The sequence below is a fragment of the Adiantum capillus-veneris genome, chromosome 6 (assembly GCF_014529385.1).
Source record: "Adiantum capillus-veneris isolate H3 chromosome 6, ASM1452938v2, whole genome shotgun sequence".
Taxonomy (NCBI): domain Eukaryota; kingdom Viridiplantae; phylum Streptophyta; class Polypodiopsida; order Polypodiales; family Pteridaceae; genus Adiantum; species Adiantum capillus-veneris.
Window position 1 is genome coordinate 108,616,013 of NC_140936.1, and position 24,331 is coordinate 108,640,343.

The 24,331-nt window shown below is 41.6% G+C and overlaps 2 protein-coding genes across 4 annotated transcripts; one reads left to right on the forward strand and one right to left on the reverse strand.

Moving 5' to 3' along the window:
* Positions 1 to 7,559: 7,559 nt before the first annotated feature.
* On the reverse strand, positions 7,560 to 18,298 carry LOC147456053 (uncharacterized). Of its 3 annotated transcripts, XM_086515388.1 has the most exons (5): positions 18,124 to 18,298; positions 17,569 to 17,821; positions 16,550 to 16,736; positions 16,388 to 16,446; positions 12,428 to 13,421 (listed from the first exon to the last, which is right to left on the reverse strand). In XM_086515388.1, the coding sequence occupies exons 1-5, from the start codon at positions 18,159 to 18,161 to the stop codon at positions 13,359 to 13,361; spliced, it is 600 nt and encodes a 199-aa protein (XP_086371514.1). In that variant the 5' UTR covers positions 18,162 to 18,298; the 3' UTR covers positions 12,428 to 13,358. The 3 variants fall into 3 exon arrangements, with proteins under 3 accessions (XP_086371511.1, XP_086371514.1, XP_086371513.1); XM_086515385.1 differs by lacking the exon at positions 12,428 to 13,421 and adding an exon at positions 7,560 to 8,076 and having other exon boundaries at positions 16,388 to 16,736; XM_086515387.1 differs by having other exon boundaries at positions 12,438 to 13,421; positions 16,388 to 16,736.
* A 717-nt stretch (positions 18,299 to 19,015) lies between these two features.
* LOC147456054 (uncharacterized) lies at positions 19,016 to 19,793 on the forward strand. The gene has a single exon (XM_086513798.1). The coding sequence runs from the start codon at positions 19,080 to 19,082 to the stop codon at positions 19,791 to 19,793; it is 714 nt and encodes a 237-aa protein (XP_086369924.1). The 5' UTR covers positions 19,016 to 19,079.
* The last annotated feature ends 4,538 nt before the right edge of the window (positions 19,794 to 24,331 follow it).

Below are 24,331 nucleotides of genomic sequence, written 5' to 3' on the forward strand. Positions count from 1 at the left end.
CTTATGTCAAAAGAAAATTTATAGTCTATAAGAGATAGTATGATGGGATCCGGTGAAAGAAGTATTTCATTGAGTCTTTCTGGGCCAAAGAGAAACACTATACGTTATTGAAAGTGTATTTTATGGCTAATCCATACGTTAATTCTAATAGATTGCACAGAGTCGAAGCGATAGAAATTCTCATCATGTGGATTATTCATCTAGGATAGTATGTGAGAAATGTAGATATGAAAGAAGTGAAGAGATGAGAAGTTTCCCTCCCAAGCCCTATTCTTGCTCATAGGCAATAAGGATACTACGGGGAGAGATGTACCTATAGCAAGGAGAACCTAGAATTTGTAGAGAGAAAGAATTTCTAAGAGTGAGAGAGATAGGTTTGGTTAAGGAGATGAGATTAGATATATATATGTTGGATTAGAGATGAAAAAGAAAACAACAAGAAATCAACAAAATATCAATGTAGAACACATCTTACTTGTAAAACCCTTCGGCACCATTTTTTATGGAGAGAGAAGAAGAGGGAAGAATTCAACTTCGATTGATACACCAAATCCAAGACCTTCTTCGATTAGAGTTGATCTTCCAAGGATAGCTTACAAGAATGGCCAGTCTTCCTCTAGGAGAAAGTGTAGGCTTAGGCTTATGTTAATAGTTAAGTACAATTACGCATTACTACTCACTCCCTCATGAATTCCTCTCATCAATGTCTTGAATGGTTTTCAAGGAAGAAGAGGTTTCCTTTTATAGGTCAAGGGAACCCCCAATGATTTACACAAGAAGAGAAGAGCCAGTGTGAACAGAAACTGGAAAAGTTGGAAATGAGCTATCCCTGCATGATGTGGGAAGACTGGGGTCCAATAATTTGATCATATCTCCTCAATCGTGGCTCCAAATAAAAAAGTAAAAATATGGGCAGAAAATTCAGCACATTACCTACGACTTCCATTTTATATGCATTTTCCAATTCGGATTGGAACCTTGTGTAAAAAAATCATCAAAATAGGGTATAATTTTGGCAGCAAGTCTTATTGTGGTCCCCTCAGCCTAGACTTTTATTTGATTCCAATGGACACCTCATGCCATATGAAAGCATGACATTGCTCCTTCACAAAGTTTTGTAATCATGCTTGAAATAATGCATTAAAATAACTGTATCTTTGAAAATCATGCCACATAGTATCCCACTAGGATTTGATTCCCTCCTAGTAGCTATTTAAAAAGAAATATAAGAAAAATATAAAAAATACTTAGAATATATATATATATTGGAAGTTACCCTAGATATAGAATCTAGCTAGGGTGTGAGATAATAATGAGATAGTAGAAAGAAATAATCAATGCTTTTTGCCCCAAGTGAAAGAGACGGAGCTATTGACACTTTTCCTATAGTACTTTTTGACAATACAGTAAGAATATGTTTACCCTTGAGATAAATAGCAGGATGAGATAGAAAGCTTATTATTATACTTAGATATGCATATGTACATTATAGGATATAATTATGTATCTAAAAAGTTACAAGATAGATCTTGTAGCATGCGTTCCCACTATGTATGTGTCACAGCACGACACCGTGGAACAGGAAACCTATTTTCTATAGTGATCTTATTTAGTACTCTTTAGTTTACACACATACAATATGTGTCGTCTTTCTTTTGCACTAGTAGTACAGGAGAACAAAATGGAGATGAACTAGGCCTAACCATGCCCTTCTCAACTAACTCGTGCACTTGCCGCATAATCTCCTCTTGTTGAGCTTGAGAAACTCTATAGGGAGGTTTGTTAGGCGGTGAACTTCTTGGAAGAAGTTCAATTGCATGGTCATCATTGCCTCGTTTAGGAGGTAGTTCACAAGGAAGGTCGTCAATAAAGACATCTTGAAACCCCTTGAGAAAATTGGATAACTCTAATTCCTTGTGGTTACTTTTATTTTCTTTTACTAAAGCTTTAGGTTCATTTTGAGAAGCTTTAACAAAAATCATGTACATGGAAATAGAGCTCTTTATTGACTTGTTGAAATCTTGTGTATGTACAATGGGTATAGTGTTACCCATTTCCTTGGCATCTATATACATATCTTTTTCCCTGAACTTAAAGGAGATTCTCCTTTCAGGGAATTTAACACTGGCAACCATGCGATCAAACCATGGTGCCCCTAGGATTACATCCTCATGATTTAGAGGAGAGATAAATAAGTCCTCTTTGTCCACATAGCTTTGGACATGGAGCCTCAATTTCCCCATTAAGAGAGTGACTGAAGCTACTTGCCCCTTGAAAGCACCGTCTGCGGGTAGGATATCTCCCATCTCATAGGCTTGTATGCCTATCCTGGTGGCCAACTCTATAGATATAAAATTCTGAGTAGAACCGGGGTCAAAGAGAATAAAAGCATCATGTTCTCTTACCTTTCCCCAAGCATGGCATAGAGGAGATCCTTTGTGGTGAGTTTCCTCCTCTTGGATTTCGACCAAGGTAGCTCTAGGACGATCATGGTCGGTGTCCTTTTGGGGATAATCGCAGTACGCATGCCCTTGTACGCCGCACTTGAAACACCAGTTATCCTTGCGATAACGCTCAAGCTCTTCAGGAGAGAGTTTGTTTTTGCCTTTGTAAACTCCCTTCTCCTTAGCTTTGTTGGAATTGGCCTTGGGAGACTTTTGGACATTGTCCTTCCCCTTAGGCTCATTGGAACCCTTGTTTTCCAGGGGCTTAGAATTCATCTTAGCCCCTGTTTGGAAATTGAATCGAGAGGCCACCATAGTCTGGTGTATTACCGCCGATATGGTGCATGGCCTTTGGGAGTTGATATACTCCACCATTTCTTTGGTTAAGCCCGCACAAAATTGTTGCTTTTGCTCTCCAAAATCCAACTTTTTGAAGATAGTGGCTTTGAGTTGTAGGTCCCAAAACTTGTCTACATATTTCTGAATGGATTCATAGGGAGAGAGCTTCAAGCTTCGCCATTTGGTGAGTACTTTGTCTTTGGCATCGGTGACCAAAAACTGCTTCATAATGGAAGCTCTTAAAGCTTTCCATGTTCGTGGAGCTTCACCGTTGGCCCATAGTCTAGACCACCATTGTCTAGCGGACTTTTGAAAGTGCATAGCTACATGGCGTAGCTTAGAGGACTCCGTGAAGCCCTCATCTCCGAACGCCGCATCAAATTGTTGGATAAGGGCCAAGACTTTGTCCGTAGCACCAAAGGTGCCATCATAGGTAAGGAAAGAGATGCTCTTCCCTCCCTCTTTGAACTTCTTGAGCTTGGACGACCTCTTCCACGCGGCATAGGATTTCCTATGGCCTCTTATTTTTTATGGTTCAAAGGTGGCACCATCACTTTCTTCAGAAGATGAATTTGAGGAAGATGGAGAACAGGGTGACCTCTTTCTTGCCTTTTTCTTGCCTTGATCTTCGTTGTCTTCACCATCACTTTGATAAGAGGAAGAGGATGAAGAAGATGGAGAAGAGGGTGTCCTCTTTCTTGCCTTTTTCTTTTCTTGATTTTTGCCATCCCTCTTTGAATTATGATGTGGAGAAGTGTGCGATGGTCTTCTCCGTTTTGGAGGTGATGGAGAGCGTTTAGCCCGCCGTCTTCATGGAGCCATCTCCGCCGAGGTGGCGGGAGACTCACTTCTTTCTCGTTCCTTCGGCGAAGGCTTTTGAGTTCTCCTTTGGGAAGGAGATGCATCATCAAGAAGTAAATTCTTGAGCCCTTCGTATGGATCCTCTTCTTCTTCCCGAATCGGAGAGAGACCTCTTTTGGAAGTCCCACAAGGAGGCTTCCTACGTGTTCTCTCATCATGGTGGGGAGCTTGGAGAATCCCATGAGCACGAAGCTGTCGTCGCACTTCACTTTGGAGGGATGGATTGCCCATGGCTTGTTGAAGCCTAGAAACAAGATAGTTAACAAGCATTGGGGCATCATTAGTAGCCTCTGTTCATTAGCAAAATCAAAGTTATCAACATTAATTTCACTCTCTTTACTATTGTCAGCCATTCTAACAAATTTTAGGTGTAAAATTTTTAGGTGTACTTTGGCACTTCAAGCCCTAGTTACTACTCCTCTTTACCTCTTTAGAAAAAGCACTCAAGCTACTATACTCGTGGCTCGAATACCATTAATTGCAAGGAATAGAAGAGAGGGTCGTTCAACACCAAAACAGCACCGGCTCTTGTCAAGATTCTAATAGCTCATAGTGGTTAATAAGCCATAGGCAAGCCCCGTAGGACTCCACTATTAAGACCATAGCTCTCGACGGTGATGCCCCCTTAACTAAACGAAGGCAAGCGCACTGCAAGGCTGAAAAATCCCCATTCTACTTACTCACATGCAATTAATAATACCAACCATTTATAGCTAGCTTGAGGACCCTCCTTCTTGAGCAAGAAAAGAGAAACCTTGTGCTCTGATACCAATGTAACATTTAATGGCCTAGTAACTTGTGTGTAGCGGAAAATAGCATGAACATAGACTAGCTTCCTAATGAGAATAACAAGAGTGCTTGGGTGGAGAGAGCAACAAAAAGCATAACACCTAGTTAGATAGCATGAACAATACTTCAAAAGATAGAGAAATTAAGCTATTGACGACAGTTGAGGACCGGATTTTCACGGAGCCGGTCCCCCCTCCAAAAGGCTTTGTATTATGGTTTCTCCCATCAAGAGAGACATTGTACAGTACAATTCTTTGTGTTCCTTCAAGACTAGCTAGTGCAATGAAGATGGAAAATTCATGCACTAAGCAAAACACTTATCAAACACAACATCAATTCCCTCACGGTCTCAGACCCAAGACCTCACACACCTTCGAAGATGGTGAGAGCTAGTGGGGTATGAGAGTAGATTGAGAGGAAGAAGGAGTATTCTTACGAGAAAGATGTACATCTCCTCACATAATCACTCATATTAGTATAACTTAGCTTAGTAATTAGCATGGTAGAGGAGATGAGCATGCATTGAAGCTTGGCTCTTGGTTGGATTTGCATCACAAAGCCAAGAGTTGTTGGTGTAGGCCTCCCTTCTCACAAGCTTGGAGTAGGTGATAAGCTTTCCATTAAAGCTTGAGAAGAGAGAGAGAGAGAGAGAGAGAGAGAGAGAGTCTTCTTTGCTTCACACATGAGATTGTGTGAGTGTGTGTGTGTGTGTGTTAATGCCTTGAAAAACTCAGCCCCCTCTCTCTCTTGGTCAACCCCTCTTGCTATTTGCTCATGCTGCAGTCCTATTGGACCTCCCTAGGCTTAGCCAATGCAATTTCAAGAGCATAAGTGATAGTCTTGTGACATGTGTCCCCCTTTCCCCTTTTGTGAGAGCTTTAGGTAATTTAATCATTCAACTAAACTCTCATTGGACCCCTTTGCCTCCTGGCCAATAGGAATCAGGCAAGCCATTGGGATGTTGAATGCTCATTGGACCCCTTGGGAGACTGTCCAATTGTCTTCTAGAGAGCTTAATTCCCATTGGTTCTTTTATTAAGTGTTTTTAAATTAATTAAACTAGATTTAATCTAGACTAATTCTCATTGGTCCACCTCCAAGGCCATCCAATAGGATTTGAGTACTCCTTGTGGGCATCTGGCTAGGGAGCTGACATGTGTCCCTCATTCCCTTTGTGTAAAGGGAGCTTGTGTGTGTGTGTGTGTGTGTGTGTGTGTGTGTGTGTGTGTGTGTGACTTTCTCTCTCATCCCATACTTGCAAGGCTCTCCCCCTCTTATGTAGGGATGGATGAAGACTTTTGGGACACACACAAAGCATCCAATTTTCCCTAATGTTGACCTTTGGACACAACCTTTGAATTTTGGAACCTTAGCATTTTGGAAGTCTTAATGGACTGAACCTTAGGGTCTTTTAAGCCCATTGCCCCCCCCCCCCCCCCCCCCCCCCCCCCCTTTGGATCCCTATTTTTCCTCCTTTGGATCCCTACTATGGCCGGTCTGCTAGCTTAACCAATATTCTAGCTTTTTCTCCCCTGGCACTTCCCCATATTAAATGATCAGTTTAACATGAGATAATCATATAGGAGAATTAGATATTGATTATTATGACACCCACTAATGTCAAGAGACTGACATCGAATCTCTTTTGTGAGCAAAGCAGTGGTAACATCACTAAAAACAAGTTTTCCTTTAGGGATGGAGTTACTAATGGTAGTGTTAAATGTATCCCATGATAGATGCAAAGAACATAACAAGAAGATTGCATTCATTTCATTTTTGTAATTAAGCTCCTTCGATGTAAGTTGCATAAACAACCTATTTAACTCATTTAAGTGTTAATTGACATTGCTACCCTCTTTCATATTCAAACACATGAGATTTTTCATGAGATTTTTTTTTTGAGGCACCCTTCCCATCCCAAGGTGAGCATAATGACTCCCATAATTCCTTTGCAATAGTCTTGTTCATAATTGTAAAGAAAATGGACTCACCAAGGTGCAAGAAAATGGTCGCCATAGCACAAGCATCGATGTCCTCCCACTGACCATATACCCTCTTTACACTCTTTCAATGGTGTTACAAGGTCCTTACTGACTATGACATCAAGTATGTGCTGCTTTCATATCGTGAAGTTTGTGCCATCAAAAAAATTATAATACTCTTCTTTCTCAGAAGTTCAAGCCATGATTAACAAGAGAAAACTGCAAGAGAGTACTACTAAGAATTTATAGAAATTTTTCTACAAAAATTTCAACAGTCTTCTCTATTCAAAGATGAAAATCTCAACTAGAAATCCATCAAAAACCCATTGAGATATCAATGCAAAAGAGTGCTATAAGCAAACTAGAGGACTCGCAAAAAAAAACTAACAAAATCTCCTTTATTGAAGATGAAAATCTCAAGACAAAATCAATGCATGAAATATCAAGAGTTCTCTTTGGGTATAAACTGACATATACTACTCAAAAGAACTGTTGAAAGACTGCCAACTTAGCGCCAAAGCACCTATATCCATATATACATGTCCTATGGTGAGGCCACGAGTGGGAATCTTTAGCAACCTAATCCATCTCACATTGGGTAACCCGACCCTCTATGCTCGTCTTTGAAAAACCTCACGCAATGATCCTCACAAAAGGCTATGTAGATACAACTAGAGGCTCATTCAAAAAAAGTGCTCTTCTAGACCAAGTCTAAAAAATGGTATGGACTGCCAAAACAAGCCAAAATCGGCTCCACAACAAGATACAATGACAATATCCACAACACAACGTACATCCAAAATGTGAAACTGTCACTGCAAAACTACACGACATGCATTGAAATAGGCGTCAATGAGTATGGAAGAAAAATCTCCTTGTAGGGAGTAATTTGTAAAGCACTCTTAAGTGCTAGTCACTCATAAATCATATGCATCCAAAACTCCCAATGACAAAGATGCTCATAGATTTGCAGTGTCCAGAGAACCTGTGACTGTCTCTATGCATGTAAAAATTGTATATGAGAGTTGTCTCTGAGAAGCCGTCAAACGGCTATGTATGAGGGTCAAAGCATGAGTGGGTGGTACACTTTTATGGGTTGAAAGCTATTTTCAATAACTGTTGTTTCAAAATGTGGGGCACAATAATTTTTTTGCAAATTGATTCTAAATTTGGCGCCAATCATAGATTTAGATTCTCCTCTTCAAGAGCTATCCAATGATATATCACACGCCTTGGGTTCTTCTATCTTTGTCAAACATAACTAGGATATTAATTTGCCAAATAGCTATGTCCCGGACATAGCTTTGGTGTCCACCCAGTCATGCTTTCACCCATGAGCAATCAGAGAAAATCAATCTTTGTCTCTATGTGTCGCTCTCTACAATGCCAAAGAACATGTGAAAACCTGTGATTGATGTCGCCGAAGTCGATGCCAACGCTTGGTGTCAATCCTTTGTGGAAGAGGCACCTCAACCGCGCAAGTGAATGTCATAGAAGAAGCCGATGTCCCAAGCCGGAAAATGCTTTATCAATGCTGAGAAAACTAGGTGTTGATATTGAAAATTGGAGTATGTGTATGTATATTCGATACCAAGAGGAGAACTCGCGAATGCCGAGGGAAAAACTAGCCGATCTCAAGAGTGTGTATATGTCCTCGAGGCCTTCAATGTTAAACTTGAGATAAAGATTTCTCTTTATTTCTCTCTCTCTCTCTCTACACACTCTCTCTCCTCTCTTACTCAAATTGAATGCACAATCTATCCTGAGAAAATAGCCTTTGTGTTTAGATCTTGGATAGATCTACACTCCAAACCAGCTAACAAGTTCTTTTGCAAATTTGTAGAGCTTGAATAGATCTCTGTTTTGATTAAAAGAAAAATTGAATCCGAGTTTTCTAGCTCAAGTTATGAACAAAACAACAACCTACTATTAATCTACCCTAAATTGAGCAACCTACTTCTCTCTCTCTCTCTCTCTCTCTCTCTCTCTCTCTCTCTCTCTCTCTCTCTCTCTCTCTCTCTTTGACCTCACCAAAAGCTCAATCTCTCACCCCTTGTCACTTATGAAGCTCATCCCCTTGCCACCTTGATACACGAGGTCTATGTGCGGATCTTGGCAATGCCTCCATAGCCATGGAAGCTATGAGTTTCGTTCCATTTCCAACGTGAAGCTCGTTGGGAAGAGGGAAACTCCGACAGAGAAGTAGCACTTCAACCTTTGGTTGTGATACCATCTGTAGAGTGCGCGGTGCGTGTGAGTGCACGAATGCGGTGCATGTACGGAGAGTGAGAAGGGGAGAGAGAGAGAGAGCACACAGGATGTGGATGGAGCTCCCAAATCTCACTGTATGAGCACAATGTGAGAATGAGTGAGAGATCCTTAATCTTTGTATGTAAAAAGAATAAGGAGATAAATGTGGGCGGCCGAACACTGGTCGATACACATGGGCAAAGCACGATGAGGCACACCGCCTTTACCTAACATTCTCCCACTAAAGGCTATGTGCCAATAAGTGGCGAGAAGACTAGCCTACAACTATTATATACAAGAGGTGAGAGAAGGTGACTCTCAACCTATGCCCACTGGCTCACTCTATAATCTCTCGAGTGTAGATGCAACATGCATACCACTAGGGTAGAGCTACAATGACACTCCTGATGTAGGTATCGAATGACGGCCTGTATGGCTCCACAATGCACAATGACAGTGTTAGTCATCGCATGACTGACAACTCCCACTGCAAACGCACCAATCGCATAAGCAAGTTCAGGTCTCGAGACCAAAAGGTCATATATGAGAGACCCAAAAGCTGACGAAACATGCACACTGTGTGCTAACCTATCCCTGTCAGCAACCTCAGTGCCATATGCTTCCTCATCAGGAGCCACCTGACTATGCATCATCATGTCAACATCGTCTGGCAAAGGCATATCTGTTGAGAATGACTGCAAAACCAAAATATCAGCACCACTGCATTCACAGACAGTCGTCTGAAGGACACTGTCGCCCTCAAACGTATCAGACGCATCATACAATGCATCGGTTTCTGGATCAACTGATGTCACGTCAACTGATGATTGAACAAGCTGTGCATCCCTAGAGATACCACTATCTGCATGAACGTCCTCCACAAGACAAATGCACAACCTGCTCTCCATGCAGCACATCCGCAAAAGAGACACGCCTCGTCTCTCGCTCCAAACATGGCTGCAAATACACAGACACTACACCGCCTCATGTGTTAGAATTATACAAAGGGTATACCAGACCACTCCTAGCACCTTTGGCTATCACCAGTGATTCCCTATGCATCTGGAATAACCGCTCTCCAAGCAGTACACGATGTCCACTACTCTGCAAACTGACGCACTGAAATGAGACTCTGGCTGAATCCTGGTACATAATGTACAACTCGTAGCGTAAGCAATGCACCACTAGGTAAAGACATGCATACATCTCTAGCACCCTCTAAGTCATATGCTAAAACATCAGCAAACTGCACACAACAAAGTCTCCCACTAGAGAAAGAGAAAAACAAATCACGACGTGACGTCACGTGAAAAATTGCATGCTCGTCTAGTAGAAAACGCGTAGACAATGTGCTATCCCAAGACACAAAGTAGTCTAAAGGCAAGATAGACTCAAAAGTGACATATTCATCACATGCATACTCTCTAGTATCTATCATCATAGTAGCATCACGCATCTACCTCTTTCGTTGCCTCAATGCTTGAAGCAATGGCGCCTAATATGTCCATCGTGGCCACATTGCCAACATGTCAGTCACTATAGTAAGCGAGAACCACCTCTAACCTGAAGCGTCTCCATATCCATGCCAAAACTATGGCAAACAATGCTCGAGACCACAAGACTCTCCCACCCGAGAGAAAACCATTGTCTCAAGCAAAGAAAGTGAGCAAACGATCAAGCTCACTAGCCTCTAGAATAGTCATACATATCAGGATAAATTTTGGCAGAGTCTCCTCTGTAACTGGAGTAAAAAACTCAACAATAAATCTCAATGGAGACAACAATAAATGCCCAAATGGCCAATCTGGGAATGTACTCATCCGGAATCACCTCACAAGTCATACACAGAGCCAAATCGCTCTACTCAGAGTATCACTCAACCTCGCCACAAATGACATACATATGTGAGTGAAAAACTACTGCCAAAATGTGTCAATGAATGAACAATGTGCCGGAAAACCATAGCATACATAACTCCCCACTCATGTGAGAGTGGGTACAAGAACATCAAACTGTGTCCAAACTGACAAAACCTGTCAAAGTGAGAGCAAACACTCGATCACTGTCAAAGTGGGAATATATCGGCCACTGTACAAAGATAACATAACACTACAAACGTTTATGGCAAGAAGACGGGAAAAAACGAGCAGAATTTTCTTTGCAAAATGAGTCAAAACTCAACGCAAACTGCAAGCCAAAAAATTACAGATAACTGCTAGAGTGGGAGTCAACTTGATCACTAAACCATCAGAGAGCAAACTGCGAATATGCTAAACCATGACGAGAAATCTTGAGAAAAATCCGACAGAGTTTTCCCTAAAAATTGAGCAAAAACTCAAAAAATCTTACCAAATACGCATGACAATAGACACTGTCTCAGTAGCAAAATCCACAAATGGTCTACATGCAATGCCAAAAGTCTGGCAAACTTGTTCATTCATGACCGAGTAGCTCTATGGACATGTACCTATCCAAAAAACACTGCAAACATATAAAACTGCTACTTGCGAGCTATGGATAACTCAAATTGTATCTGCATAATGCATACATAGCATGAAACTACACAAAACCATGCTAAAAAAGCTCTCTGAAATGCCCCACACAGTCAAACAATGCGCATGAAACCACATCCGGATCTTAATGATCCGAAAGTCACATCCCAAAGTATCGCAGCGAATTCTCTCTCAAATAGCACCACAATGTGCCATATATAGCCAAAGATGCAAACCACATCACTCTCTACAATGTAGGAATCAAACTGCAAAACCTTGATATGTCAAGATTGTTGATAGGCTGTTGCAAAAACTTCAGCACTCAAAATTTCAAAATTTTGATATGACCAACGTGTCCAAAACGTTCCAAAAGGGTAGACTCTTGGATCACATGTATCCGAGTCCGGGTGTGAGAGATATGTGAAAAACCTCTGTTTTCGGCCCAAAAACGTAGCATAAACTTGCTGTTGTTGCACATGTTGTAATTCAGAGCAGAATTTCAAAAAATGGACATCACCGCCATTTTTGGAATGTACCAAAACCCCAACCTAAACCCCTGGATCATATCCGTCCGATTTCGTGTGACGGAGATATGTAAAAAACACTGTTTTGGGAGCCAAAAACAACAAAAACGAGCTGCAACACTTTTTGTTCCTGCTCTTTTTTTGCAAAATTCAGCAGCGGATTGCTACACAAGCTCTACACAAGCTGAATGTACACGCCTAAGCTAAGATCTGACACCGTCTAGCCGTATCCACCTCCGTCGAGCTCAAGCGGCCATAGCCGAGCTCCATCGCTTTCGTCTCGTCGGGAAGCCGTTGCACGCTTCGCCAAAGCTCTGATACCAATTGTGAGTGCACGAATGCGGTGCATGTGCAGAGAGAGAGAGAGAGAGAGAGAGAGAGAGAGAGAGAGAGAGAGAGAGAGCACATAGGATGTGGATGGAGCTCCCAAATCTCACTGTATAAGCACAATGTGAGAAGGAGTGAGAGCTCCTTATTCTTTGTATGTATAAAGAATAAGGAGATAAATGAAGACGGCCAGACACTGACCGACAGACACGAGCAAAGCACGGTGAGACACACCGCTTTTACCTAACAGTGCGTGCAAAGTGAGAGGTAGAAGAAGAACATACACAGAATGGTGGTGGAGCTATTAGTGAGGAGTAGAATACCTCACTAATCCTTATTATTCTATATGATCAAAATAATAGATAAGGTTAATACGATCAATGTGATGGGTGTCTGACAAGTTGGCTTGAACCCTAACACTATCTAGAGATATACCCAAGAGCAACAACTCACTTTCATATGACTCTCAACATTGCAAATATCATATGACTTTCTTTTTTCCTAAGGCTTTTAATTTCCCAAAGGTCTTAAGCATTTGTTCCCATGCTTGGCCCAGAATACCCTTGACATGGTTCTTAAGTATATGCATGAAGGAGGATCTAGAAAAATTATACTTGATACTGTTTTGATTATGCTTTGCATTGTGGGATTTATCGTAATGAGAATGTATCACATCATGGAAAAAATGCTAAGGCTCGCGCTTTATGCATTATACCACCTACACCACCTCAATTACAAAATTATCTTGTTTTGCATCCATACTTGAGCCTATCCCCTTATCAGCAATACGTTCCATAATAGTGATTTTGGCTCGACTCGCACCCCTTCAATGTGAGACAGGGCATTGATGGACTAAACCCTTTGTATATGTACACTATGCATGGGTGCTCAACTCTTGATGACATTGAAGCTTGCTTCTCTTATATTTTAAGCCCAAACCACTCCTTGCATACCTGTCTCTCCTAGAGCCAATTCGAGGACTCTCAATTTCCACATATATCCACAACCTTTATGCAGCGCTATGAAAGCTCAACATAAATCATGTGACATGTTTTAGTAGTTGAACTTCTAGGACAAGAGGGAAATTTGTGTGTGTGTGTGTGTGTGTGTGTGTGTGTGTGTGTGAGTGAGAGAGAGAGAGAGAGAGACTTTGAATCACGAGTTTATTAAGTGAAGAAGTTAAGCACATTTGCATTATCAAGAAGTAGCTCATATTTACAAAAAATTACATTTACAATAAGGTTAGATCGTATGTATGTATGTTTATTAGATCATATGTGAGATGTTAGTAGATGTAATGCTCTCGGTGTTTTTCTTAACGAATTCATGGTCTTTTAACTTTGTCTCTATTTAGAGCTTTTCCATGTAGAGACATGTTTTCTTCTTGTTCTGCATCTTTGTTCCCTTCAAGCTCTGAAACATATAAACCAAAATACTAAGTCGATACCTTAATATGTTGGTGACCTTGATATGTTATTAGCATAGAAATATAACAAAGATATAATAATATGCAAGGACTAACACAATTGTGTGCAGAGTCCCCTCTATTTTGTGTGTGGGTATGCGGCAGAGTAAGCTCCCGAGAGCTTCGTTTTAGAGAAGCAATCAAAAATCGCATGCGTCATCAAAACGTTGCCATTGCGTGTGTCTGAATGTGCTCTAATGCTTTTTGAAGGGCACGAGGTGAAGAATCTGAAGATTCGTGTTTGCATTTTGTAAAATAAAGAAAAACTAAAGAAAATGAAGTGACATGCAAGGATCAATCTACAAACTTCAAAAACAAGCCATGCACAAAGAAAAGACAAGAAAGTCACGTGATGCTTTAAATGAAGGCATCCATCACACACACAACAAATTGTACACCAAAAAAGGAATACAAATGTTACATAAACTGTGACGCACACATTGCATGCAACAAAAAGGAATACAAATGTTACATAAAATGCTAAGCCTAGTAGGTCATACGAGGCAAAACTTCAAAAGTGTGGTGGCCCTTCCTCGTCACTAATTGACACCTTCATTTTTTTCAAGGGGATCTATGATTGAAAATCAGCGTCGTTTTTTGGCGAAGATCACAGTCGTTCATCTAAAATGTGAACTTGATATAAACTAGATGTAAACTCGAACAAATGTGAACTCGTTGTGAACTTGTATCCTCCATGCCTTTCAAAATGCGCGCAATAGTGTAGTGGTAAAGTAGTAGCATTGGGAGGGGGAGGTTACGAGGTCGAATCTCACCATACCCCCTTCTTTTTCCTTCATATATTGAATCGAACGGCCCACAATGAACAATCATTTGGGACCGTAGATCCCCTCTTAAAAATGAGGGTGTCAAATAGAGACATGGGTGGCCCATGTTCGTCCGGTGCCAAAGACTTGGGCATAAGAGCTACGTCCCACACAACACATACGGGGCACGAAGCACATCAACCTCATGCCTTGCAAAACACGCACCTTCTTGGTCACACACAATGAGAAGGACCGCGCTTGTGGTGCTTCACAAGCGTGGGCCCTAGTTGATAGCAAGAAGAACCAACAATTGGCAATCACGAACAAGAGGAAACTGAAAGCAAATGAGGTCTTTGACAGGACAGAGCCAATAAAACGAGCAGCGATAACCGGGAAAAGAAGATGACACTCTTCATGTGCTGCAATTTTTCACTTTCGAAGGACATTTTGCAGGGCTGGAGTGCAACCTCGATGCGTTCGAGGTCCCATGATACTTTGTGGGACTGCTTGCATGGAGCGGAAGCCATGCACTGTACAAGCTGTATGTCCGCAGCGGGAAGCAACTCTAAGTATGTGCAAGAGACTAAGTGTATGAACCTACGGCTAAATGTAGGTACATGTCATTAGAGAACTTCCAAGAGTTTGAACATCCGCAATTCCACTACTTATGGCTAAGCGTATAGTCAGACGAGCCATAGTTATCCATTATGAACAACTATGCCCAACTTATTTGCCAAAGTTTCTGATAACTATGCCCCGTGTGACCACCACCTAAGTCCTTGATATTATTTTGCTTACCTAGGCCATAGGGTTCAAAACACATAGTGCATGCTTGAATTCAATACAACATTTATGATGGCTATACATGGAGCACAAGCTACACCTAAAATGCTCTAGCAATACATATGTAGTGCCTTGACACTAAGTGACACCTATATTTAATGCAGAGAGAGTAATGGGATCGAGAGTAATGGGATCGACGGTCAGGGCGGGGTGATTTTGGTTTGGGGGGGGGAGGATCTCGAGGCACACTAAACCTGGCCAATGAGAAAAACGAGGCGCGCCATCAAAAAAGCGAAGCGTATTAAACTTGACCAGAGGAAAAAACGAGGCACGACCTCACTGTCTGAATTTAGGGTTACATAGGCTAACCATCTCACCCGCGCATGCATTGTGTACCCATAGCCGTTTTTACAACATTATATTGTAAGTTAACATGCATTGCCCAGGCTGTCCAGGTTAAGTTTTTGATTTGATTTTTACGGCTGCGATCTTCTCGACTTTCGCACGTGAGCTTCTTCGCCTTTGATCCCATTGCCTCCCCCTCTTAAATATGGGTGTTACTTAGTGCTGAGTATGTAGTCTGTTACTCAAGGGGGGATGTGCAATTCCAAGTATAAAAATAATGATGCTTATGATCTATTTTACACAGGAATAGTCATAACATATAAATATGTGTACTAGTGTAGGAATAGTCAAGTTATGTAAAGATGCTCTGTGTGTGTGTGTGTGTGTGTGAGAGTGAGTGAGTGAGTGTGTGTGTGTGTGTGTGTGTCATGTGTTGACACCTAAATGTGTGTGACTAGTATAAAATGAGGTGCTCCACCAATGAAGTTTCTCTTGTGGGTGTGAACTTTAGGGTTTGCAACCAGGTTCCCCACCAAAGAATATTCCACTTCCTAGTACCTACCTCTACAGGTACACTACAGGTACTACCTAGTACCTACTTGGGGTTGGAAAAAAGGTGGGGAGAAATCTTTTGAAGAGAGAGAGAGAGAGAGAGAGAGAGAGAGAGAGAGTGTGTCCTCCTTTCAGACTTTCAAAATTCACCCTCTAGGTAATGTAACCAGTGCTGAATCCTGATAAGTGTCTTATCATGAGTCATGTGTGTGTCTTATCATGAGTCATGTGTGTGTGTGTGTGTGTGGGACACACACACACACACACTTTTCTGTCAAACCCCAGGTCCCATAAACTATATAGCTGATGAGTAGCTCTCACTTAACATTAGAATATTGCACTTACTACAGGGATTAGCTAAAAGAGTAATGTGCTAGCTGATATGATATGAATAATGTGTGTGTGTGTGTGTGTGTGTGTGTGTGTGTGTGTGAGAGAGAGAGAGAGAGAGAGAGAGAGAGAGAGAGTACATTCATCATCAATGTTGATCCAATTCTCGCAAGGAATATCCTGGGCGTGTCCGAAACCGCTTGCCATTGATGTCGATCGATGATCATCATCTGCATCATCACCCATTTCCTCCTCCTCTTCTTCCTCCTTAATTGTGTGCAGCTCTTCATGACTAATCATACCCCCATAGCTGTCATCATCGTTGATCGTGCCATCGTCAATTGCGCCTTCGAGTATATCATTAATGTCAATATGCTCATGGACTAGTGACAGCTGATGAGCATGATGAATATCTCCAGCACCCAACTCTCTGTTCAAAACACCTGATGCCCTGCATACCTTGTGCTTCATTCGAAAAGTGCGCAGGAACTGGCGCGAGCATCAATTACATATGATCAAGCCATATTCAAGTTCAACACAATTAGTATCATCATCATCATCCTCAAAACCTCAATATTGCATGACAATTTTTCAGAATAGAACAATATTTGATCTACAGACTACTACTTATACATGGTACTGTGTAGGAATCCCTTCAAATTTGATCTATAAACAAACTTATGGATAAACTTACAAATCCTTTCAAATTTGATCCATAAAGAACCCCACATATATGGTACTCTATATGAATTCTTTCAAATTTGATCAATAAACTACTCCTTACATATAGTACTCTATAGGAATCCTTTCAAATTTAATCTATAAACTACTCCTTACATATGGTATTCTATAGGAATCCTTTCAAATTTGATCTGTAAACAAAAACTTATAAACTTACAAATCCTTTCAAATTTAATGATCCATATAAACTACCCCATACACATGGTACTCGAAAGAATTCTTTTAAATTTGATCTCTAGAGTCTAAACTACTCCTTACATATGGTACTCTATGAGAATCCTTCCAGACTCAAGTTCAACAGAATTAGCATCATCATCATCATCACCCTCCTCAGCCTCTCAATCTTGAAATGCCAAATTTTCAGAATAGAAAAATCCTTTTAAATTTGATCTATAAACTACTCCTTATGTATGGTATTCTATAGGAATCCTTTCACACATGATCTATAAACAAAAACTTCATATAAATGGTATTCTCTATGTGTGAAAAATGGTGTACAATTACAGGTATTTCAAGGACCCAAAACAATAATTAGAACACTCCAAGCGACAGATTTTATGTGCGTACAAGCCATGTCTACCTTGTAGAACTTTCTCTGATAGCTGTAATTTGTAGGACATTTGTCTGCCTGCCTCCGTCGTCCAATGTGTTTGAGTCGGTTGAGCAGATGCTTGGCGAGATATGTAGGCGTAACAGAAAGGATCAAGCGCTTCAAGTCCAACTGATAGTTGGTGGAGATAACCTTCAAGCAACTGAGTGTAGCCATTTCATAATCTATGGCCTCTTCCCTCTTCTCCTCCTCCTCCTCATCATCATAACCATTTAATTGGCACCTGGCTCCACAAGGGAAATTATAAAGCAAGCAAGCAAGCAAACAAACAAAAGAGTCCCATGATCGACAGGCCACGCTCTTTAATAAGGTGAATGGCGACGTTAACCCTTTATGCTTATTCCTGAGCAACAGCACTCTTTACGACAATGGCGGGCTCGCAAAGCAAGGGATCCTGTGCAACGTACTTAAATAGAGTTGGCCGGCTCAGGAAAGCTCATTGCAGTAAATCTACTTACCAGATTCTCTAGCTGCTAGCCACGCATATCCAATATCTACATTCATATAGTTTACTCACATAATTACCAATATGAGCTCGCAGCAAGCTGCACTGGCCGGATCATCAGCCGCCATGAATCCTGCAACGACCTCTCAGTATGGCAAGAAGCCTCATGCACATGAGCACTACTCCCAAGCCTTGGAGCAGCTTCTGATGGGTCCTAAGCTGATGGCGGCGCCGCTGCAGCACCTTGCGCTGCCGCATGAGGAAGCATTAACTGATCTTCATGAGCCTCGTCAATATGCAGAATCTAAATCAGCAGCTGCCGCCGCTGGTCGCCAGCTTGGATCAGAGACGGTAACCAAGCCGCCAAAAGTGGTGAGAGAGTACCCCATGCCTGACGCACGCGAGACCCACGAGATGGCAGTGGTGGGAAAAAATCTGCTGGTGGTGACGCAGCAATCCAATAGCACGCTAGTCAAAGTCCAGCTGGACCCTTCCACTGGCCGCCCCATTGCCTGCGCCCGCTGCGTGGTGGTGGCGACTTCTAGCACGGTCTCCATGGTCTGGCCGCCTCACTCTTCTATCCTCGTCAAGTGTGGGCCTCGCTTCAGTTCAAGTCGCTGCTCATCCGCATCAACCCAGGCCAGGACCTGGCCAAGTTGACTCCCCCCGGCCAATACAATTATCAATCTCATGTTCCCAGTCAAAGGCGAGGTGGATGAGGCCAGCCTTGGCCCCAACGCTGAAGGTGGCCATTGGCAAAGATGCGCGCGAACGTGCCAGTACCGCCGGACGCACGTCCGAGAAGCCTTGAACCAAACGTTGCCGTCCGGCCCAGCCACCAGCCCGACGGGGATGGTACCCTCGCTGCTGGGGATGTCGATCTCGTGAGTGGCGCCCGTGGCGTGCTGAAGGCGCCAGATCTTGCTGCTGAGCGAGGCTGGCGTGCACATCTTGGGAGGTAGGATGCATGGCTATGAAGATGGGCCGGCGGCTGCAGGGGTACACAGAGTAGTCCTCCGAAGGCCGGCCATGGTTGATGCGCACCACGTGGCTGCTGTCCTTGCTGCTGGTCCACAAATGGGTGTCACACTCGCAGATGCAGTGCGACGGGGGAAGCGTAATGACTTGCTCCATGCTGGGGTGTGGATGGATGGGTGGCTCAGGCGGCCACGTAGGAGCTCTGAAGCCATGTAGGGCATTAGAGCTCGGGTTTTATCCTGAGCCGAGCTCTTCCTTGATTGCAAGCCCCGATGGCTATGGCATTGATGCTATTTTCGGTGTAGTCCTCGACAGTAAGCAGCTGGGCGGGGGGCGCATTATAAACCAGCACTCCATCAGCCTACCAACTCAGCGCTGCGCCAACCACCGCATCCTCCCGCACCTCACAGGCCTTTTCATCTCGCAGCTCTGCATTTCCAGCTTGGCTCATGTGAGTGGGGCGGCTGCCTTCAAGCCAGCGGAGATGGTAGGGGAGGGCTGCGACATGTACAATGCGTTTGGCCAGGGGCAGCCCTCCTCACACTATGTCGACTTCGCCAAAGAGCGTGTTTCCCGTGCAACTCTCCTCATCAACCCTGCCTCCAACACATCCACGGACTCAATTGCAGCCCCTGCAGCACCCATCGCTCATGAAGTCCTCGACCTCAAACGCTCGTCGAGCAGTATAAGTGTTGGTCGATCATCTCATTCGCGCGCCAAGCGCTCTCGCCTGCTAGGGGACGATAGCCGTTATGCAATCTCAGTAGCATAGTTTATATATACGTATAGTATACTAGAATATATATTTATAAGCGCCACTACACAAAATATATAAAGCCTCAACATACAATACAATGATGCATATTAGAGCTATTGATGATGCATACAACAACTTTTGTACTTTCAAATTATGAAGTGAGTTTCTATATTTAAAAATAGCTATGTTTTTTTATAGTAGATTGAAACAATAATTGTGAAAAAATACATTTTCATCACTTGCATAGCGATTTTTTTATCGGCATATGAGAGCATAACAAAAAAAAATTCGCTTGACTACAAATATTTATACTAACTTTTCAAGGGAACATTCACTAGAAGAACTCTTTTGATGTTATAACACACTTAAAAATATGCAATGCTCGTCCGGCGCTTATGCGACACCGATTAAAAGTCACATTTTTAGACACTAACATCGTTAACCTTTGTAACAAGTGACACTAATGCTCTTAGTGTTCTTTGCAAAATTGAAACATCGCTAAGTGATGGACGTCGGGCTGTAAATTCCAAGAAAATTTGTAACAAGTCGAGGGGAGCATTTTTTGCTTCCATGCAACCTTCATCACTCATTCACACTCTTTGTCTTGAAGTCTTACAATGAGAAACGAAAGGAACAAAGCCGCATAGCGGTAAGCTCCTCCCTTCCTCCCACCCACACATACACACACGTGCATGCATTCACACACACATACACACATGTATACATGCTCGCGAGTGCACACACACACACACATGTAGAGAGAGAGAGAAAGAGTATGAACTCGTCGTTTGAGACAAATAAAATATATATATTTGTGTCATCCACACACACGTGTGTGTGTGTGTGTGTGTGTGTGTGTGTGTGTGTGTGTATATATATATATATATATATATATATATAGAGAGAGAGAGAGAGAGAGAGAGAGAGAGATTTTATTCTCGTCCTCGAATGTAATGGAAATGGCCTATGAACTTGAGAATAGCGGAATTAAGAGAATTAGAGAGAACATTTTTGTAGACTACTTTGAGAACATAAGGGTGAACTTATTTGATTGTAGCAACATAACCATAGTACTTAATTAATTTGGCATGAACAATACTTCTGCAAGACAAAGAATTTAGAGAACTTGACAACAATTGAGGACCGGATTTATGTGAAGCCGATCCCCCCTCCAATAAGCTTTTGTATTATAGGTTCTCCCATCAACAGAGACTTGGTACAATACAATCTCTGTGTTCCTTGTGACCTAGGTGATGCAATAAAGATTGAAAGCTTCATGCATCACGAGCATAATTACATAGACTTTGTAACAAGCATTAAATATCCCCAGCCTTAGTCCCAAGGCCTCAAACACCTTCAAAGGTGGAGAGAGCTAGCGGGAAATGGGGGTAGGGAAGAGGAAGAAGAAACATTCATAGGAGAAAGAAATAGTTCCTCACTTATCATCACTCTTCTTGCTAGCATACATAATAGCAGAATGAAGATGGAGAAGATGGCAAGCTTAAGCATTGAAGCATGGCTCTTGGTTGGATTTGCATTCCATAGCCAAGAGTGTTGGTGTAGGCTCTCAAGATGGAGAAGGAGATGTAGATCTTGCACTTTACGTCGCACTTACACAAAAAGAAGAGGGAGAGATTTTCTAGGCGTAGGCTTGGACAATAGTGAGCAACAAAATTGGTTCTTGAAGACGTGAAAATGAGGAGTGCTTTGCACCTCCATGTCTTTCGCCTAACACCTCCAAAATCCACAACACTAGCAGCATTGCAAGAGGGCTCGGATTTCCTACATCACAACATGAACATGCCTAAAATTGGCAAACAAATTATCTTGTTGGCTCTACTAACCCCGAGTGTGACTTGGCTCTAAGAATGATTTTCTTAAAAAATTGACTTGTTGAACCAAACTTTTATTTATCTAAGTTATATTTTAGGTTCATCTTTTCTATTTTACTTTGCAAAATGTATTTATTTTCATTTTTTATTTTTTTGGTCTTCAAATTATTTATAAGGACTAAATTATTATTTATAAATTTTTTTTTAAAAGCTAACCTTAACATCTCTAATGGAGAAGAAAGTGTATGGTTGAATGGAGCAAAGCATACACATATGGGTAAAAGCATGTATTGGTGGTACCACCTTTTGGTGGTACCCTTTAAAAAAAGTGGGGACCGGTAAATTTTTTGCAAAAAAACTCAAAACTTGTCGGACTTTATACTTTTAGATTCTACATGAAAAAATGTATCCATTGATATATGTCCAAGACACCCCTTTTTGGTACCACCAATACATACTAGCTTTGGCCCGCATATCATTTATAGTGATTTAGCTTTTTGATCTAAAAACCTTTAGATCAAAAGATCTTTCAATCGAAAAAAATAATACAGCTATTCACGTATAATGCGGGATATCTGAGTATAATTCCATATAACCCCGTATAAAAATTATTATACGAACGTATAAATGCAACTCAGTTCATTCTCCCAAGTAGAGTGACAAATTCTACTTGGTGTTTGAGAGACGTCGTCATCACAAACATGATTCTAAGCATGCATACTACTTAAATTTGTGCATAATAAAAAGAGAATTAGTCTTATAAGACAAAAAATTTGATCATTTAAAAGAAATTTTTACATTTGCTTACTCTAATGTAGCATTGTAAGAATTGACAAGGTTTATACTATCCTTTAGCTGTATTCCTTGTATCCATCTAGCATCTTCAAAAGGATAATTTTTGAACTTAATAAGATACCACCGGATAATCTTACCTTGTTGTAGTACCTTGTCTTCATGCCGAAGGATAGCTTCGAGTTGTAGCACCTCTTCTTGGTCTTCGATTTTGGGAGGGTCTTCAATAATTGATTCATTTGGTGGCTCTCCTTTGTAAGGTTTAAGTACGCTCACATGAAAACCATTGTGTATGAGCCAATGGTTGGGCAACTTGAGTTGATAAGCAATGCCATCTAATTAATTGGCTTCAAAATTTGAAAAGGACCATAGAATCTTTTTGGTAGTTTAGCATAATACTTTTGCCGGCCCGTAGGATTTTTGCTTGTTGTTTGCCTCAATCGAGCCTTGAGAAACTTAAGTGGCCCAATCATTTTCTTTAAACATTAAGGCCCTTCTGTGCTTGTGATCAGCAACACCTTTTTCCTTTGTTGAGAGATGGATATAGCCTCCTTAATCTTTTGGAAAGATTCTTGTAGGTCACAGCTATACTCATTTGCAGTGAAGATCTTCCCATGTACTTTAAGTAGCAGGTCTTCACTCTATGATTTCAAAAGGTGCTTTTTTCATAGAAGTATGGACAGTATTATTGTAAGCATACTCTACAAGAGGTAAATACTTTTTTCATTGTGAGCGTTGATATACTTCTGTAACATAAGTCTTTAGTAGATCGAGTATCGTAAGATTGGCTATCTCACTTTGGCCATCCGTTTGTGGGTGATAGACTGAAGAGAAATTCAATCTTGCACCTAGATTTTCAAAGAGACCTGAATTACTAGTCATTCTAGGATCTCTATCTGACACGATGGATGTCGACAATCCATGGTGTGTGAAAATTTGAGATATGAAGAGATTTGCCATTTGGTGTGCCTTAATAAATAGTATTTTTGACTGGAATAAAGTGTGCTTGCTTGCTAAACTTGTTGACTATTGTCCATATTCTCGTATTCCCATGGATAGACTTGGGTAATCCAAAGATAAAATCCATGGATATACTCTCCCATGGTGAATTAGGGATTGGCAATGGCTGGAGCAATCCAGGTTGCTTCCCTCTATCATACTTGGTCTTTTGGCATACCACAAATTTTGAAACATACTCTTGTATGTCCACTTTCATGGTGAGCCAATAGAAGTACGTCTCTACTCCTCAAAGAGTAGGTTGAATGCCTCTATGCCCTGCATAGGGAGGGGCATGGGATTCACACATAACTTTCTCACGAAGGGAGTGGATACCACATAGCCTATTTCCACGGAGAAGATAACCATCCTGCAAGGTGAATGGTTCCTCTTTCTTCCCCAAAGCAAGGGCTGACATTATGTCTTTAAAGTCAGGGTCAGCAGCATACTCATCTATCATAGAAGATAGATCATTGTGAGTTGCTATAGACACCGCATTAACTTTTGGTCGTCTTGAAAGTGCATCAGCCACTTGATTGTGCTTACCAGCAATGTGAGCAATATGAAAATAAAATTGCAAAAGAAAATTTTCCCACCTCATTTGTTTGTCGGAAAGCTTGGTTTGTGTCATGAAGTACTTGAGACCTTGGTGATCTGTTCGCAAAATAAATGGAGTCCCCAGTAGATAGTGCTTCCATGTGTCTATGGCATGTAGAACAGGTAAAAGATCTTTCTCATAAATTCCCAAGACCCGTTCATCCGTATTGAGCCTTCAGCTCTCATATGCTATGGCGTGTCCTTCTTGAAGTAAAACTGCTCCAAGGCAATCATCACAAGCATCACATTGGACCTCAAATGGATTGGAGAGATCTGGAAGCATAAGGACTGGTTGGGAGATAAACTTCTCTTTGAGTTTTTCAAAAGAATTTTTCT